An 18,344-nucleotide genomic window follows, 5' to 3' on the forward strand; every position below is an offset into this window, starting at 1 on the left:
GCTAACTAAAGTTCAAAAATCAAACAGTTCATGCAGTTTGAGTGAGCTGTAGGTGATTCTTATCTACTGAGAATTTTTCTCATTGGTAATAGCTTCATGAGCCAAACACAGATTTTAGTGTTGTAGACAAAGGGCTTTGACTGTATTTATGCCTTTCTATAGGTATATCGGATTAATAGTTTAGCTGGTCAGTAGCAGTAAGAAAACTGAACGAAATCTGTACCTGATTTCTCATAAAGCTGAGAAATACAGTTTGCATTACTCAGCCTAAATGTTGGTCTTGAAAGTACATTTAAGACTTGCTTCAGAATACATCAGCTTCCTGTAGAACAGGCTGCTCTCTTTTCTTTAACGATGCTGCTTTTTCTGTTGTAGCTGAGGGCTGGTTTTAATACGGGCAATAAATTTCATGGCCTTTTGTTGTCTGTATACAGGTGACTAGCAAAAAAACCCCAAACCCAGAAATCTGTTCAGATGTAGTGAACATACTTATGTGCCTACTCAGAAAGAACTTTTTCTTACAAAGACACAACTAAATAGCCACTATGAAAATATTGTTTCAATAACTGATTTAGAAATTCTCTTCCACTGCACTTATGCAAAACGAAGGGAATGGCTCTAATTCTGTTTTTGGAGAAATTCAGATTTCTTTGTAGGTAAAACAGTTTAAGTTCTTCAAAGTAGCACTGTAAAAAAACCTTGGGTTTTAATTTAAAAATTTGAAAACTGTCACTTTCCAGAAAGATTATTTGGGTTTCTTAGTAATGGTTAGTAATGGAAAACTTTTCTTACTTCTGCTTTCTTTCGTTCCTTTCCTCAGAACAAGCTTGCCATCTCCGATGTTTTCCAGAAATGACTTCAGTATCTGGAGTATCTTAAGAAAATGCATTGGAATGGTAGGTAATCAGAAAGCTATGATAAAAGATGTGAAGTAGTTGTTTCACTTGAAGCCCAAGAGAAAACTTTTTGGGGAGAGAATTTTTTTTTTTTAAATTTGCTGCTTACGCTTTATTTCCTTTCACAACTTGAGAAGGTAAGACTTGGTCAGAGCAATATTCACAGAATTACAGCATGGTTGGGGTTGGAGCGGATTTCTGGAGATCATCTAGTCCAATCCACCCTACTAACGGGTTCACCTAGAGCAGGTAGCATGGGATCATGTCCAGGTGGGTTTTGAATGTCTCCAGAGAAGGAGACTCCACAGCCTCTCTGGGCAGCCTGTGCCACTGCTCTGTCACTCTCACGGTAAAGAAGTTCTTCCTCATATTCAGGTGGAACTGCCTGTGATGCAGTTTGTGCCCAATGCCCCTTGTCCTGTTATTGGGCACCACTGAAAAGAGCCTGGCCCCGTCCTCTTGAAACGTGTCCTTAAGATATTTGCAGACATTGAGAAGTTCCAGTCTTAGAGAGTCTTGACTCTCAGCTTTCTCTTTTCCAGGCTAAACGTGTCCAGCTCTCTCAGCCTTTTGTAGCCCTCTGCTGGACCCTCTCCAGTAGTTCCCTGTCTCCTGAACTGGGGAGCCCAGAACTGGACACAGCGCTCCAGGTGTGGCCTCAGCAGGACAGAGCAGAGGGGGAGGACAACCTCCCTCGACTTACTGGCCACGTTCGATGCACCTCAGGATCCCACTGGCCTTCTTGGCCACCAGGGCACACTGCTGGCTCATGGCCAGCTTGCTGTCCACCAGGACTCCCAGGTCCTTCTCCCAGAGCTGCCTCCCAGCAGGTCACGCCCAGCCTGTACTGGTGCATGGGGCTGTTCCTCCCCAGGTGCAGGACCTCACACTTGCCTTTGTTGACCTTCATGAGGTTCCTCTCCTCCCAAGTCTCCAGCCTGTCCAGGCCTCACTGAATGGCAGCGCAGCTGCTGGTGTATCAGCCGCTCCTCCCAGTTTTGTATCATCAGCAAACTTGCTGAGGGTGCGCTCTGCCCCTTCATCCAGGTCATTGATGAATATGTTGAACAAGACTGGACTCAAAACTGACCCCTGGGGAACTGAAAATGTCTCTCGATTTTAACCCTTAAAGTACTTCGAGGTAGCAATTTTTATTTTTATTTTTACTTTGTGAAAAACCAAACCAACCAAACCAAACATAAAAAGCTACTTTAATTTTGCTTTTCTCCCTTGTCCTTAGTGTCTCTGTCTTCCCCTCCCCCCCCCCCCCCCCCCCCCCATGGTGTTACTGGCCAGATGGTGGCCAGATCAGAGGTTAGCTGGTTGGCAGCTAATCTGTTTCCAGCTAAGGGTGAATTGAGAAGATTGCTTCTCTCCATTAGATCCTGCAGTAGGTTGAAAGTACTTACTGCTGATAAATCTCTTATCAGCCTGTAACAGTAGGCTACAGAAAGGAAAGTGTATATTTAGTCACTGTTGTTTTCTCCTCCTCTTCATGCTGTAGTTAGAAACAGCACCAAGCAATGAGATGTGGAAATGCCGGGGGGTGCATGTTTCAGCAGCTCCAAGTCTCCTGAGTTGTTGTGAAGTATCTGAGGCTTCTCACAGTGGCTTTAGCAGAGAAGCATTGTAACCTTAAGATACAAAGAGTAGATTGAACACCTGTCTTGCATAAGGTGTGTGCAGGAAAAATATCCACAAAGGCCTTAATTCTGCTTTGCAGAAATTGCTGTACAGAAGTTGCAGTTTGAAGGGAGGGTTCGGCAGAACTTGGAGTGAGTTGTGCTGAAGTGTCTGCTCAAGTTGTTGGTGCCAGATGCTGATATTATGGTTAAGAACAGTACTGTTTACTGCGCACATTGCCAATGGTCATATATATGCTTTCAGTTTGCTACTGCAGGCAGTTTAGAACGTGCTATGTTGTGCATTCAGAGGGCATGCTTTTTAAAACTGGGAAAGAGAATAAACAGCATCAAAACTATAGGACTTCTTTTACATTTTTATTCCTGTTACAAAAAATACCTTTTTTCTTCAGAATACAGAATCCATGTTTTTACTCCTGTGCCACCATGTTGCCCTGTCCTTTCTCATCCTCCTTCCCCCAACTGCCTCCAAAAAAGATAATAGTGTTTATGTAATTAGATGGCCTATAGCTATTTTAAGAGTGATAAATAATTTTGTCTTTAGAAGGGTCCTTAATACTTCATTCCATTGTTTCGTCTCACCTTCTTAATGCATTTGTTGATAGGAAGTTAGTTTGCTTGAAGTTTGATTTTCTTTTTGTGTTAAAAGTAGCCTTAACATCAACACAGATAAGCTTATCAAGCTCATAAGGGATATACAGGGTTTTTTCTTTGCAGCATTAGCCCTAAGAGCATCATTTATTTTTGTAATAAGCCAATTACACTTGGGTTACTGCAGGCCAGTGTATCTAATCATTTGGTTTTTAACACAAATTTCATTTGTGCTTCAGGAGTTGTCCAAGATCACAATGCCGGTTATATTCAACGAGCCACTGAGCTTTCTACAGCGACTTACAGAGTATATGGAGCATACATACCTCATCCACAAAGCCAGCTCACTTTCCAGCACAACCGAGCGAATGCAGGTACTTTGAGTGCACTAATTTGTGCTAGCTCTTTTTTCTTCATTGATAGTCTTATTATAATTTGCTGCATGTCAGATTCTCTTATTCATTACCTAGTTTTGCTTATCTGGGAAAGTTTTGCTTTTCCTAAGGCTTGCCTAAAAAAGGCTTTTGATGAAAATTGTTTATTCCTCTGCCTTGCAAATAGAACTTTGCTAAGCTATTTCAGAAGAATCATTCTGCAATACCATGGCTGCTGTTGATGCTTGATAAAGTCTAAAATTCAGGAGATTAACTATGTACCCTTACTCTTTTGAATAGTGTGTTGCTGCGTTTGCTGTGTCTGCTGTAGCCTCGCAGTGGGAACGTACAGGGAAGCCATTCAACCCATTGCTTGGAGAGACTTATGAATTGATCAGGTAGTGAACAGAAAATGCACTGGAAAGTGGAGAGTGATGTTCTGTGTAATGGATGTTTCATTAGACTTGTCAGGTGGCTTGCAGACTGCTGGTTGGTGTGTAATATTCCACCCGTTCTCCTAGCAGCTGCTGGAGGTGCTTGCAGTGCATTTTGGTGTTCAGCCATGCACCTTCCAGTGAAGGAAAACTACTTAACTTTTCAACTCAGAGCAGTCAAAGGAAGTTTGCCAGGTTTAAATGTAAGGTTTTTTACAAAAATTACTTTTCTTCTGAAAAATTTCTGAATGGAATTCTGAATGAAAAGATGCACGGTACATAAAGGAGGTGTTGGAATTGTGATATTCATTATATGAGTGTCCAGAATACCAATAGGCAACGTTATCCTAATAGACTAATAGTATGTATCTGCACTTAGCAGATTTTTCTCTCAGATGAGGGTTTGGCCGATTTTTATGTGACATTTTAAGGAGGAGGTCACTATCAAAAGTAAACATATTGTCTGATCAGATTTGGTAATTCTTGTTACCTTTTTACATTATAGCCTCAGTTATTTAGAATGAGGATGTTCTATGTATTAGTTGATCTGTCTTTTTGTTTTGTCCTAGAGTTTTAACTCTTGCACTGAGTACAACTGTGCATGGGTCCAATCTGCTTCACTCTGGGGAAAAGAACTGCAGCTTCACTACACTTGATATGTAGATACATGTTTTTGGTAATCTTTATTTTGCAGAGATGATCTTGGATTTAGACTTCTCTCGGAGCAAGTTAGCCATCATCCACCAATCAGTGCTTTCTATGCTGAAGGCTTAAATAATGATTTTGTGTTTCATGGATCAATTTATCCTAAACTGAAATTCTGGGGCAAGAGTGTTGAAGCGGAACCAAAAGGCACAATGACTTTGGAGCTTCTTGAGTAAGTTGATAAACAGTAACTGCATAGGCACAGTGCCCACATCCATGACGATTAGTGTGCAGTAAAGTCTCGTGGCTTAGGAATGGACGTGTCTAACACCCACATCCTAATGTCTGATGGCAGATGACTTTGTGGGGAGGAGGGGGTGAGAAGATGAAAGGAACTACCATCATTTCTTTTAATATACTGCATGCTAATGGTAGCAGTAGTTGGGGCTTGTGTCTGTATGTTCTGCAGACGCCTGGATGTCAGTCCTACTAAGACTAGCACACTTAGGGTGCTGTTGGCTTTCCTTGTGTCATTCAGTGCAACAGTGACTGCACTGAAGCAGCTGTTCTAAGGAACAGATAAAATTGGTAGCAATAGGTTAATAAAATTCTTGGGTTTCCTGACTTACTGCCATGCCCGTTTCAAGACTTGGTGTGATTTATAGATGATGGCTTGTTGCAGGAGTGACATCCAGTACAAAGATACAGTATTTTAATTTTTATTCCACTCCCTTAGACACAATGAAGCCTACACGTGGACGAATCCTACGTGCTGTGTGCATAACATTATCGTGGGCAAACTTTGGATTGAGCAGTATGGAAATGTGGAAATAACTAACCATAAGTAAGTCAAGAGTGTGAGTGCTTTCACTTGCTGCCAGTTTGAAAAGGAAAAGCATTTGGAAGTAATTGGTGCCCTCTTGTTCTGCCTTTAGAACTGGTGAGAAATGTGTACTAAGCTTCAAGCCCTGTGGCCTCTTTGGGAAGGAGCTGCACAAAGTTGAAGGCTACATTCAGGACAAAAGGTAACAGCTTCATTCCTAGTAGGAAACAATTGGCTGCCCTCTGTTTCTGATGGGAGCTGTAGAACTGAATGTCTTGTAGAACTGCATAGCCTGTCAAGGGCATGAACCTGCAACAGCAAGGTTATGGATTGTGTAGCACCAGCAGTGGAGCTTGGAGAGTTGTTCTCAAAAGTTCTTTTAAATATTTTTGTCTGAAATGATGCATTAAATCTCTTTAAGCTCCTTTGTAAACGTGGTCTTTTTTTGGCAGCAAAAAGAAACTTTGTGCGCTGTATGGGAAGTGGACTGAATGTTTGTACAGCGTTGACCCAGCTACATTTGAAGCTTACAAAAAAAATGACAAGAAGAATGCAGAAGAGAAGAAAAGTGGTAAACAGGTATTAATCACGTAAAGAGGTGGTATCTCAAAAGTATGATAACACAGCTAAATACTTGAGTAGCATTTAAGAGCATTAAGATTTCTTTTCAGTTATTCTCTCTTTCCTGGTAGGATACAAAACAGATTGGATGAGTACCAGCACTAAGGGATAAAATGCTTTCTCTCTCAAGGATTTGTATCCAGACTTCCCAAAACTGGATACTTCTAAATACTGGCCTATATACCTGCCTTTTCTTCCCAAGTTCATGGAGAAAATCACATGGCTATTGGTTGGACCATGGTTCTGATCATGTGTGATAATATTTGTATCCTAGTAAGGGGATTTGGACTCTTAGAGGCAGGATAGACTAGTTTCTCATCTTGATAGAAGATCCTATTTTCCAGCTTTTACAAGGAATTTGTGTATTGCTTGCTGTTAAATTTTCACAACCATAGAAATGCTTGCTTTTGTTTTTTCTCCACAGTTGCTTTTTTTTTTCCCCCTTCTGGAAAAAAACCTCTTTCTTAATTCTTCCAGATTTCTGGTCAACAGTATGTTTTTTGTTTAAGGTGAATGTGGCAACATACAGCTTGATGAAGAACAACCACTCACATAGTAGGTTAAACCAGGGACTGTTCTTCTTTGACTGAAGCGAGATACTTTTTTTGTTGGTTTGGATGTTGGTAATTTTTGTACTTAAGAGAAAAAGAGACAGAGAAGTCTGAAAGCAGTTGTTCCTGAGCAGGTTCAGATTGTTGCTCTATGTGAGATTGCTCCAGTGCTTGTCATCAGGAGAGTGTTAAAGCACTGGGGATTACTGCTTCTCTTCTAGTCTGACCCTGTGAGCTCTAGGGAGAAGGAGCAAAGAAAAACATACCCTGTATCTTTGTTCAGCTACCACTTTGCGTTTTCCAACAATGCTTAAGAAGGATCTTGCTTTTCACTTCAAAATGAAGCATCCTATTGCATAAAGCTCAAGCTGCAATGTTGCTCTGGCTCCAGAAAAGCATGCTTTTTCTACTTATTTAATAGAACTATTTCTGTGTTAGGAAACTCTAAGCTTTGTAGTGCACTCTATGAATTGGGTAGTCTTTGTTGAGTATGTTCCTGCTGCCGCCTTGTGTTTGAGGGGCTGTTATTTACAGTTTTGAGCATCTAAGTGAGCCAAGTCTCACGCATAATGTCTGGATGTGGTTTGTCCCTTCATGGTAGTGAAAGATTCATTCAGGCATGAAAGTACATGGCCTTTCAAATTGCTCCCAATTAGAATTTTCAGATTTATTTAGTTGTTTTCCAGCTATTCCTTTGTGCTGCATCGCTACTAATGAATAATCACTTCTCCCTTTAGGGGACCTGCTTGGATGCAAGTCTTTTTGCAAGTTGTCTTGGATTTTCCCCCAAATCCCTTTGATTTGTTTTAGGGATAAAACTTCAAATAATTTTGCAGGGAGCTAGGCAAACCTTCATGTATGCTAAGGTGGTATTTTACCAACATCAGGAGAGTTACAGTAAACCTGGGGTTACACCAGGGTGATTCTGCTCTGAATGAACTGGAGCCTTCTTTAATCAAGACCAAGCATTTCATGCAGAATTGTCAGTGCAAATGTATGGAAGAGCATAATGTAAGGCGACAGCTACTGCCCTCACATTTGCCTCTTTTACAGACACCAGAAGTCTTGCTTTGGCAAAGTCACTTGCTACCCTGCTAGAAATATATTGAGAGATTGAGTAGTGCTGAGTATAAAATATGGATCACTGTGGCAAGAGCACATGAAAATTCACTTTTTACCTAGTTCTTTGTAATTCTTACCACATTTTTAAGATTATGTATCCAGCAAGGCATGAATTGCAGTGTGTACTGTGGCATTTCTATAAAAGTTGGTTTGGAGTTTGACAGTCTGGTATTGAAGTGTCTTTGTTTTGATATAGGTATATATTTCTAATCTGTTCTGCTTCAGATTCCCTATTTCTGAAAGTCTGGTTGGTGTCCTTTAAAGGAAAGAATGGCAGGTTGCCAGCACAGTTCAGATGTAGTCAACTAAAAGCCCTGCTTGTTTTCCTAGTAGCTGAGGGACTGAACTTGGTCTGCATGTTGTTCTGGTTACTTTGTGACCTGTTCGTTATTAAAAGCAGTGTACCCAAGTGCTCCACAGTGAAACAGAATCCTCACTACTTCCTAATTTTCTTGGAGGCGTAACACATGAATCTTCTAAGAGCTCAACCAAGACCAGTTTGGGTACTGGATTTTTCTGTGCTAAAACATCAGTCTGTATTATCTGATGCAGCCATCAGAGATCAAAGCTTATTAACAGCAGGATTAAAGCAGTTGGCATGTAGCCAAAGCATTCAAAGAATTAGTTGCCTTTAAGTGCAGCTTTAATTTCCAGTGTCTTTGAAACATGCTGCTGTTTTTAGCTGTGATAGTGACACCACGTTTTCTTAGGAGAGCCGTATTCATTGTCTAGCTGGTTTTAGTTCAGTATTGTAACATAGGCTTGGGTGGCAGAATTAGCGTCAGCAGCATTGGGGCCCAGCTGCTTTAAAGCTGTTTGTAAAAAGGGTGATGCTTAAGAACTAGTTCAGGTCACATCTACACTGTGACCACCAGTTATTCTCTACTGCCCTTGTACCCCTGGGTGGAGTTTTTCCCTTTCTGGGAAAACCATGTCACAGTGCTGTGCCTGCAGCTGCTTCAGGCTGTGTATGTCTGCCTTCGTAGGATGCCCTTCCCAAAAGAAGTGGCTAATCTGGGATATTCATTTAACCTTTGCAGTTTGCCGTTTCAGTAGTATAGTGGTCAATGGAAAGGCAGGTTCCTCTGAGCGAAGAGCAGTAGCGTAGGGCTTTCCGTTGTGCACAAACCGAAGGCGGCGTTTGCATTATGTGCTGGTGTTCCTTTGATGTGGAAGGGTGGGGAATGTAAGTTCTGTTCTTCAACTTTAATGAAGCAGCAATGGAGTCAAATATCAGGCATGGAAATGCTTGTGTTTGAGGAAACGGGACATGTCTGTGGTGGAAAAATTGGCATTTCATAACACTTGAACATCCAGATTATATCCATGAGGAAATTGATGCAGGAAACTGCTGGTAGTCTTCCATTGTGAAAGAACTGGGAGTACACTATGTTTGTGCTGTTATCCTTCTTGCCAAACATCTAGAAAACTTTCTTTGTTGCTGAAATTACTTACTTTTGGTCAAGGAAATAATTTTACATAAGTTCCAGTGTTGAAATGAATGGGTGTAAATGGTTTATGACTCCAGATGGTTTATGACCTCCTCTTGTCTTTGTGTGCTGCCTTTAGGTGGGCAATACTGAGGACCCAGATGAGATGCCGTTGCCAGATTCTGAGAGTGTGTATGTTATTCCTGGAAGTATTTTGCTATGGAAGATAACTCCAAGACCTCCAAATTCAGCACAGGTCAGCTATGCTTCTGCTTACTGAAAGTGTGTGCGATCCTGTTACTGTGTTCAACACAAAACAAATCCATTTGATGTCTTTTTCATTAAGTCTCAATTCACCTGTTTATTGCAACAAACTTTCCCACTACAATTGTAACTCTATAATGGGGGGTTGGAAGGATGACTGCCACAGGCATGACTCCAGTTAGTGGTATTTCTCTGGAAAACGGGATGCTTCGTAGCTAGTGGTATGGGGACTTTCCCCACCTCTCCTTTCTACCCTGCTCCCCCCACTGAGGTGCCTACCTTGTGAGAAGTCTCTTCTGAAGTGCTTTATTTGACGACATGTACTTGCTAGGAGATGCAGAGCCTGCATAGCGTGCATTGGTGCATGAAGGGCTCTGGAGCTTGAGAGCCAGTGGGTGGAATACAAGGGTATGTGTGCAACTGGAAAGACAAAGAATTGGAACGAGAAAAAGTGCCCTCAGTGGGTTAATCAAGGGGGAATCTCTCTACAGAGATAGGGAAAATACCAATAGGACTGGAAAAAGAAGATAAGAAAGAAATAGTGCACTGAGTAATTGGATGCTGGCCTGCTTAAACAGAAACACCAAGGATCACCTACACGCTGCCTGACAGTGCAGATTTGCTGGTATCTTGAGTATTCCTATCTTGAGTGACTAAATAATAAAAAAGCACTTGGATGTTTGTTTTCAGATGGCAGCTTTCTTGTGTATTAAGATTAGCAGCTAGAGACATCGTAAAGTCACATTTTATCTTTGTCTCTGAATTTCAGATGTATAATTTTACTAGCTTTGCTATGGCTTTGAATGAGTTGGACAAAGAAATGGAGAGTGTCATTCCCAAAACTGACTGCCGGCTACGACCAGATATCAGAGCCATGGAAAATGGAGAAATAGGTAACTTCAGTTATTGGCAAAGGTGGTTTTATATTTTATGCTAAAACTGAGGGACTGGGGAAAAAGTAAATTCCACATTCAAGCTGTTAGATAAACTGTTAGAATAAGTAGCTTCCCATAAAGATACATTCCTCCATGCTGCAAGACAGTAACTCTTTAGTACAGCCTTCTGCAGGTTGCAGTAAACTTCTAGAAAGGTATGTCATCCACCTGTACTAGGGCTGGTTGAGATGGAGTTTCTTCGTAGCAGCCCATATATTGTGCTGTGTTTGACAAACGTTTTGGCCACGTTGGTGACCAGAGCAGTGTTGGTAACACAAGACTGTTGTAGCTATTGCCAAATAGCATCTGCACAGTGTTAAGGCCCTCTGTTTCTGGGGTTGGCACGAGGCTGGGAGAGGACACAACTGGGACAGCTGACCCAAACTGACCAAAGAGATATTCCATACCATGTAACATCATGCTCAGCAATAAATTCTTTGTGTCAGGGGGAAGCAGCTATTGCTTGGGAGACTGGCTGGAAACAGGTCTGCTGGTAGAAGGTAGTGATTGCCTTTGCATCAATGTTTCCTCCTTTTTTTCTGTCCTTTCACTTACTAAACTGTCTTTACCTTGACCTGTAAGGTTTTTCACTTTTGCTCTTTGATTCTCTCCCTTAACCCACTGGAGTAGATAGGAGTGCACAAGTGGCTTGTGGGTGCTTAGCTGCTGGCCAGCAGCCCACCATGCCACCTCTTTGCTTATGATCTTCCATGTAAGCATGAATCGTAAACTTCACGATGCTATGCTATTTATTTAGCTTTAGGCCCTCTGCTGTGCTCCGTAGTCAAGCCCTGTAAGTGGAAACTAGCCTAAGACTAAAATCTCTGAGCATCGAAAGGGAGTATTTGTGACATTTTCAGTTTTCTGTTTCTGTTAGCCTGATGCAAAAGAAGTATTTTTGATATACCAGTTCTGAGAAATACAGTCTAAAATATTGAAGTGAAACTGTAATGCCAAAAAATATACTTAATACAGAATCATTCTTCACTGGGAGCTGAACACTTCTGTTGTCCTGGAATAGTGAATTAGAAATGCATTATGAGATTTCCAGTGAGTAGGGACAGTGTACTTCTTGGAAACCTCATCGAAATTATTACTGTAGATGCCATAGAGTGAAAAGTGTCTTAGTATTCTGACACATGAGTCGGTGTTAAATCCTTCAATACGGTGTGGAACAGCCTTCCCCTGGCCCTCTTTTGCTCCTTTGGCATTTTGCGTATTAAAGCAGGATGGCCAGCTTTGTAGACGAAAAGCGTAGGGGCTCTTGCTTTCTCTGGATTGCTTAGTGATTGGGGTAAGTCATGAAACCTCTGATTCAGTTTCCCCTGTGTAATAGGGCAATGGCTGTGACCACATCTGATAGGTACTCTGAGGTCTAGGTACGAAAAACAGTGACACAAGCATAATACAGTGCAATTATACTTGTGCTTTTTTTTTTTTTTCACAGAAGCTGATAACCATTTATTTGAAACTTTTAAAAAAGCAGATCAGTGAATTCCCACAACCAGTCTCCAGCCTGTGTGATTCTTTTGTGGCCAGCAGGATGGATGTACTTGGTTCAGAGCATCCCCAGTAATTTGTCTAAACTTGAAGTGCAAACAGTTACGCTATCTGCAACAGGCCATATTCCCCAGCTCTGTAGTAACAGCATAAAGTTCCTCTAGCAGATAGACCGATAGACCGGTAATACGCAGTGTGTTAGTAGCTGGCAAGGTAACTGGGAACAGCTGATAGTCTTCAAAAATGGTTCTCTCAACTATGTCTTTCTAAGATGTGATGTTTATGAAATGCTTTTCGAGGATTCAGGTGTGAAAGAGATCGCCCTTCACCTAATCTGCTTCTTAGTCTGACTTACTCCTCAGACCTTCTGACCATCCCTTGTGCCAAACAGAAGCAACTGCTCTGCTTGTTGAGGTCTGTGGTCTGTGCTGTCTTAGTGCGTTAACAAAAAAAAATGAAGGGATACTGCAGAGAGACAATTCTTTGTGGTTTGGAAATGAATATTCCAAACCCTTATTGCCCAGGAACTGGGCACTAGTAACAATTTACCCCAAACCTTAACAAGAAGCAGGAGGTCAGACTTCTGAAGTAAATCCAGCATTATCTTAATCAGTTTCCCTACTGAAATAAATTCTAGGTATGCCACCTCCCCTAGCTCACATTTGCTGTCTACAGCAAACACATTTTCAGGGTCCTCAGGCCACAAGCATAAACATGTATTTAGCAGTTTCATCCTGTGCCACAGCTGGCCTGGCGTCGCTATTGGACTAAACGAGAAGTCTTCTGTGTTATGTAGGCAGCTTTTTAAACGGACATCTTCTGCTAGTTCCCGTATTTATTTGCTGGCTCAGATGGAGTCATGGTCCTGTCTTATATTACACTTTAACATCCTCTTTATTTTTATTTGTGTGGTTTTATTCCTTCAAGATCTAGCTAGTGAAGAAAAGAAGAGGCTAGAAGAAAAACAAAGGACTGCCCGCAAAAATCGTTCAAAGTCAGAGGAAGACTGGAAGACAAGGTTAGCGTGCTTGCTTCTGTGTTCATGTTATTACATAAAGGTTTTGAATATTCAGGTTAACTGCCAGTTCACGCCGGTGACGTGCAGTGTTGTGTCAGCACGAAGAGCTGGCACCCTCAGGTTTGGTAGCACCGCTGCTGTATGTGCAGGCTGTAGTGCTTCCAGGGAGAAGCATCAGGCTGGTCTCAGTTCCTTCCCTCACTGCTTGCACACCCGTATTCAAATACAAACTGTGTTGTCTTTCCTGAGCACCTCTTGGTTCTGACGTGAAAAAGATGTTGCCACCGATAGCTGCTTGTAAGGACAGTTTTTGCTGATAAATTGGTAATTGCCTCAAATTTGCATGCTCGGCCACAGAGAGGAAATGCTTCCCCCGGTGGACCTGATAGCTTACTGCCGTGACTTCTCAGATCAGTTGCCGTCTGCTGGCAATACTGCAATTCCCACTGTGTACAGTTCTTAAAGTCGGTGCAAAACTTGTATCGCCCAGCTATCCAAGTCATTGGTCGTCTTTCTGAGAGGGTTGCTAACTACAGAAGTTGGAAGAGCTAAGGGAAAAGTTAGCTTACAAGGGATCTGCCAGGATGTTTGGGGTTTTTTTGTTGTTGTTACTGTAAGGTGAGAGTCAGTTGGGAGCTCTTACACACAAGCGAAGTTGAAACTGAAAACATCATGAAATGAATCTAGTTTGACCAGACACGGTCTATTTAAAAGTATAGTAATAACATTGGTGGTGTCTTCACAGAAAAAAAAAAGGTAGGGCTAAACTCTTTAAAAGTAAGCAAGCTTCATCTCTTCCCTGTCAACTAGCTATTAAGACAGCCAGACACTGTGGATTAAGTATCTTTAAAATGTCTGTTTGTAACTATAAATCACTTTTTTCTTTTTTTTTCTCAAATGAAGTCACCCATCATCCCAGAGTCCCAGGTTTGGACATGTCTGCCTTTGTCTTTTTCCTGTGCCTGCTCTTCTGAAGTGTTTGGGTTTGTTTGCCCTGAGACTGATGGAAAATAACATCTTTGTAATGCTTCCAAGTAAATGTGTTAAGTGCCGGACAGCCTTGCGCCTCCCTCTTCCTTTCCTGAATTCAGAGTGGTTCTAGCCCTCACCAAGTGTTTTCAAAGCAAGGGTTCGTTATATTGTGTTCTTCCAGGTGTCTGCAGTAGCTTAAGGTATAGCTCAAAGCACCTTGAGGTTGGTATTGGAAATTGGGGAATTTCCACAGGGCAACTCAGAGCAATGCAGAAACCATTCACCAGGTTCTTCAGTTGCTGTTGTGCAGGTACTGTAGACCTGCTTAGTACTTGCCTGGGATATCCTCTAAGAGTTCTTTTCCAGGATTCTAAAGTTATGGCAGAAAATTCCTAGTGTCTGATCTCTTTCGTAGGCATGCCAGGCGTGACTGCCTCCAAAGGGTGAATGTGAAGTGTGTAGGAAGAGTTGTGCTTTGGGGGGAAAAAATGCATACTGCGAAGGGAAGCTGTCCTACCTGTTCCCAGAAAGTGAACCATAGGTCTTCATCTGCAGTGTAATATAAACTCTGACATAACTGCCATTTTCTTGCCACAGAAAAGCAGACTTCTTTGTCTAGTAGAGCTCCTCACTGGTCAGACAGTTACCCAAAGTGCCTATTGATTCTTTTCATTATTTTGAACCCACTTTAGAAGTGGGGTCTTGGCGGTTCTGAAGAAGTGATTTGTGTTGAACACTTAATGCTTCAGAGACTGACCAGGAGTCTTAAACCTTGGGTAAAAGACTAGTCCAGTTCTGAAACACAGTAGTGGTCTGTTGCTTTTGATGAAAATCAGTCTCCTCCTCCTCCTATCACTTACCTGGCTGCATTATCTGATTCCTTTGGGTCTCCTGTGTTCCTCAAATTGAGTTTTTCCCATCGCCTTTCCCCTTCCTGCTGAAGTAGGTTGTCACTGGAGGAGGGGTACGCTGCCCTGACCTGTACAAGTGTCAAAGACACACTAAGCGAGGTCCTGGGTGGCACGATTCCTTCCTCTGAGAGATGAGGTAACTGCGCTTACAGCCCTGCCCCTCAGCAAATGCTTGGCTTTGTGCTCTGGAATGAGCTGCCGTTTCCTGGGAGCTCAGGTGAACTAGACACACGCACAGGCGCACACACCAGTTACTTCGGAATAGTTGCCTTGTCCTGTGTGGAGGTGATGCAGTAGTGAACCACGTGCAGCACCAGGGGTGAATGACTTCTGTCTTCTGTTGACTTCGGTTCATTTAACTAGGACAGCAGAACCGTTTAAGCGTTCGACTGTCAGTTTACCACCGTGAAGATGGTACAAGGCGTTTCTTCTGATACACATCTCAGATCTTTTGAGCCAAGGCAGACTTACCCGTTAGCAGCCCTGCTTTGTCATGTGACACTGTGATACTGGTGGCCTTTGTGGTTTTGCTTTTTAAAAAGGTCAAGTCATATTTGGTCCGAATGTGCTTTAATTTCTGTTCTGAAAGCTTACGGTACCCTCGAAGGGAAGACCTGAGTTAAAATGGGTTGCCTTGCACACATGATTTATTTGAGTGTTCGCTGCAGTGAAGCACATAAAGAACTGGCTTTTGTGGCCGTTGAGCAGGTGAAAGGAAGCTGTGGAGCATATTAAGCAGAGAAGTAGCCTGTAGCAAGCTGATTTGTGCCACAAACACGGCTTGGCAAAATGCAACAAGAAGCTAAAAGGTCTGGTACCGTGCGGTGTGTGCTGCTGAGGCAGAATATGGAGTAACTGGGCCCAAACAGAGAGTGCCGTTCGGTAACGGGCTGCAGGACTGCCAGACACAGTGGTGCGAGAGGAGGAAGGACAAATGTCCGTGCCACGGTGATTTGGCAGGGTTGTACTCACCACTGAGATAACTTGCCAGCGGTATGGCCACCTAGGTGCACCTTATTTACAGATACCTTACCTCCGATATACAGCCCCCCTCAAAAGGTTACGTACACATGCAGGTGTCAGCAGTGCACGTGTACACACGGTGCCTCCAGATTAGGTAGGAGGGGAGAGGGAAGGAAAGAAGCGTTTCTACCAACAACCAGCTTAGCAAGAGCGTGCAGGTGACTTCTGGCAGGTGGAATCAGATTTCTGGGCATTTAGATTGAGCCTCCCATGGCTAACAGCGTAATGCAACACAGTTAAGTTGTAATAAGCCAGGCCTTTTCCTGCAGCCTGTGGGTGATTTCATCTACACTTGGTCTGAGTTAAGTGCATTGCAAAACAAGGCTTTAAAAACCAAGGGGAAATAATGTTTTTCTGTTTTCAGGACTGCAGTGCTTGTGGTGTTTACATGTCTTGCAAAAATTGTTACTGCTTATGCATGCCAAAATCATTGTTCACAACTGCTTTGAAACTGTACCGGCCCTTTTTTATGTGATAGTCTTGACTGCTTCAAGCGACAAAATACTGGTGTCAGTAATTTCCCCTAGGAGACACTGTAAGTCGTGTGATGAATGGGGAGATCCTGGCCGCTGAAGACGACTTCAAATTCACTCGTGAATTTTAAACCAAGAGGGGTTCTGTGATCACAGTAATTACTTTGAACAATGAACTGCTGAAGATGCAGCAAAGCAGTTCTGAACTTCTATAATAGTGTGTGTTAACAGCTTCACTAACATGCTGTGTTTCCTTGCAGATGGTTCCACCAAGGCCCCAATCCCTATACTGGTACACAGGACTGGCTTTATTCTGGCAACTACTGGGACAGAAACTACTTTAACTTGCCCGATATTTATTAAAATGCAGTAAGGAGCCTGTGACTGATACAAATAAGTCTTAATCTGTTTTAATGTTTTCCCTTATTTTACTTATCTCCTGAAAAAACTGACATGGTATCAAGTGGAATATTAAGCATCTCCGCAGTAAATCTGGTGGTACACGATCTGCAGTCCCATAGGTTGGGGAATGATTTTTCTGGCCAATGGTGGGTCCTGTGTGGATGAAGTAAATTGCCATGGTTTCAAGCTGCCCTGTTTGCCGAGTACACCTGTATTAGGTTGTGGTGTATGAGCAATAGAACACCTTCGGCTGTTCTGTGAATACTTTCTTTCATAGATAACATTGGCACAAGTAAAACTGGTTTTATTTATTGTGACAAGGGAATGTTTCAAAGCACACACAGTAATTGCAATATTCTGTTCTTAAATGAAGAAGGGTGTGTCATTTTTTGTAAAGATGTAATTTTTTCATAAAGTGACTTTTCTTTTACTAAAGTAACTCCCTTGAATCCTGGCCAGAGATTCCAGAAGCGTTCCTGTCTCTGGAGCATTAATGCAGTTGTTTAAGCTGGTAACATTACTCAGAGGTATTTATTCAATGTTTTGTGCAGTGTGTTTTGAATTTTGCTCTCCTGTTTTGCTACCAGCCTTATGGTTTAAGGAATTAAGAGCCATTTAAATAACCTACAGATTTGATTGAACTGCACACTACAGGTTTTAAAAGAACCTGTTTCATACACTAGAAGTTCTGGTGCCCAGCACCACTGCAAAAAGGCAAGAACCTAATCAGTCCAGGACCGGGTAGAACATGGCAGGGGGCACAGGACCGGTGTCTGTACCGTGCAAACGCCCTGGGAGGAAGTCTTGTGCATTTCAAAGGTAGTACAGCACCTCAGTGAGGCCTCCTGTGCACAGCTGCTTTACCCCTTTTCAGTGGGGTGCATTCAATCTTAGAGTGTAAGTTTATATTGAACTGTGTACAGAGCTTCTAGAGGGCAAGCTGCTCTTTGTACAATATTTTAACTGCTGTCTGGAGATTAGTGTTAATTAAATAATTTAATTGCTACTAAATAAAGGCTTCAAAACTTCTTGCATCTAGTCTAAAGTGAGTGGTGTTTGACAGTGCTGACCCTTTCTGAGCAAGCCTACTCCAAAAGCTGCTGCAATGTGCTTTCCTGTGCTTCAGGGACCTCTTTTCCCCTAAGCAGGAACAGTTTGCTTATGGGAGGGGGGCAGCTGGGGAGCCAAGCGCTTCCTCCTTAAAGATGCAGTGAGGCTGCAGCTCTAGGCTTAAGGGTAGACTACTGAAACCATTAGTAAGGCAATAAGATACTTTCTATTTTTATTCTGTGCACTACTAGAATTACCCAGGTAGTGATGCCAGTGCTTATTTGCATAGGTAAGGGAAAGACTTTTCTTTGGCAACCTTTCGAGTGAGGGCCTAGGTCTCACTGGGACTTGTAGATGCAGAAACTGGATACCTGCATTGTCTCTCGGAGCCTCATCTCTGCACCCAATCCAAGACTCTGGCCAGAATTTCTTGAAGCCTGTCTTAATTCCTGTGCAACTTCAACTGTGAGTCTGAGAGCTGTAGAAAGTCTAGCTGTTGGGTCAGTGCTTCAGCAGGTCACACAGCATGAACACCCAGTGCTCATTCTTCCTAAACAAAGCATTTAGGTCCTTCCTGCCCTGCCCCAGGTTCAAGAAGGGGAAACCTCTACACAACATCAACTTTGCTTCTTTTGTTTTGAGCAACTTGTTCCATAAGAACAGATT

The 18,344-nt window shown here is 42.4% G+C and overlaps 1 protein-coding gene across 6 annotated transcripts in view; it reads left to right on the plus strand.

The window, feature by feature from the left end:
- OSBPL1A (oxysterol binding protein like 1A) overlaps window positions 1-17,662 on the plus strand; it is a 78,535-nt gene extending 60,873 nt beyond the window's left edge. For 5 of the 6 annotated variants that reach the window (XM_080380580.1, XM_080380578.1, XM_080380581.1 and 2 more), the window contains 11 exons: window positions 821-896; window positions 3,370-3,504; window positions 3,805-3,902; window positions 4,633-4,815; window positions 5,320-5,427; window positions 5,519-5,608; window positions 5,859-5,985; window positions 9,270-9,386; window positions 10,164-10,287; window positions 12,757-12,847; window positions 13,751-16,480. In XM_080380580.1, coding sequence (XP_080236706.1) covers window positions 821-896; window positions 3,370-3,504; window positions 3,805-3,902; window positions 4,633-4,815; window positions 5,320-5,427; window positions 5,519-5,608; window positions 5,859-5,985; window positions 9,270-9,386; window positions 10,164-10,287; window positions 12,757-12,847; window positions 13,751-13,949 — 1,348 coding nt within the window. In that variant the 3' untranslated portion in view covers window positions 13,950-16,480. The other variant, XM_080380579.1, reaches the window with a different exon arrangement.
- Window positions 17,663-18,344: the final 682 nt, after the last annotated feature.

This window comes from Falco punctatus (assembly GCF_963210335.1).
Source record: "Falco punctatus genome assembly, chromosome: 3".
In the NCBI taxonomy this organism is placed as follows: domain Eukaryota; kingdom Metazoa; phylum Chordata; class Aves; order Falconiformes; family Falconidae; genus Falco; species Falco punctatus.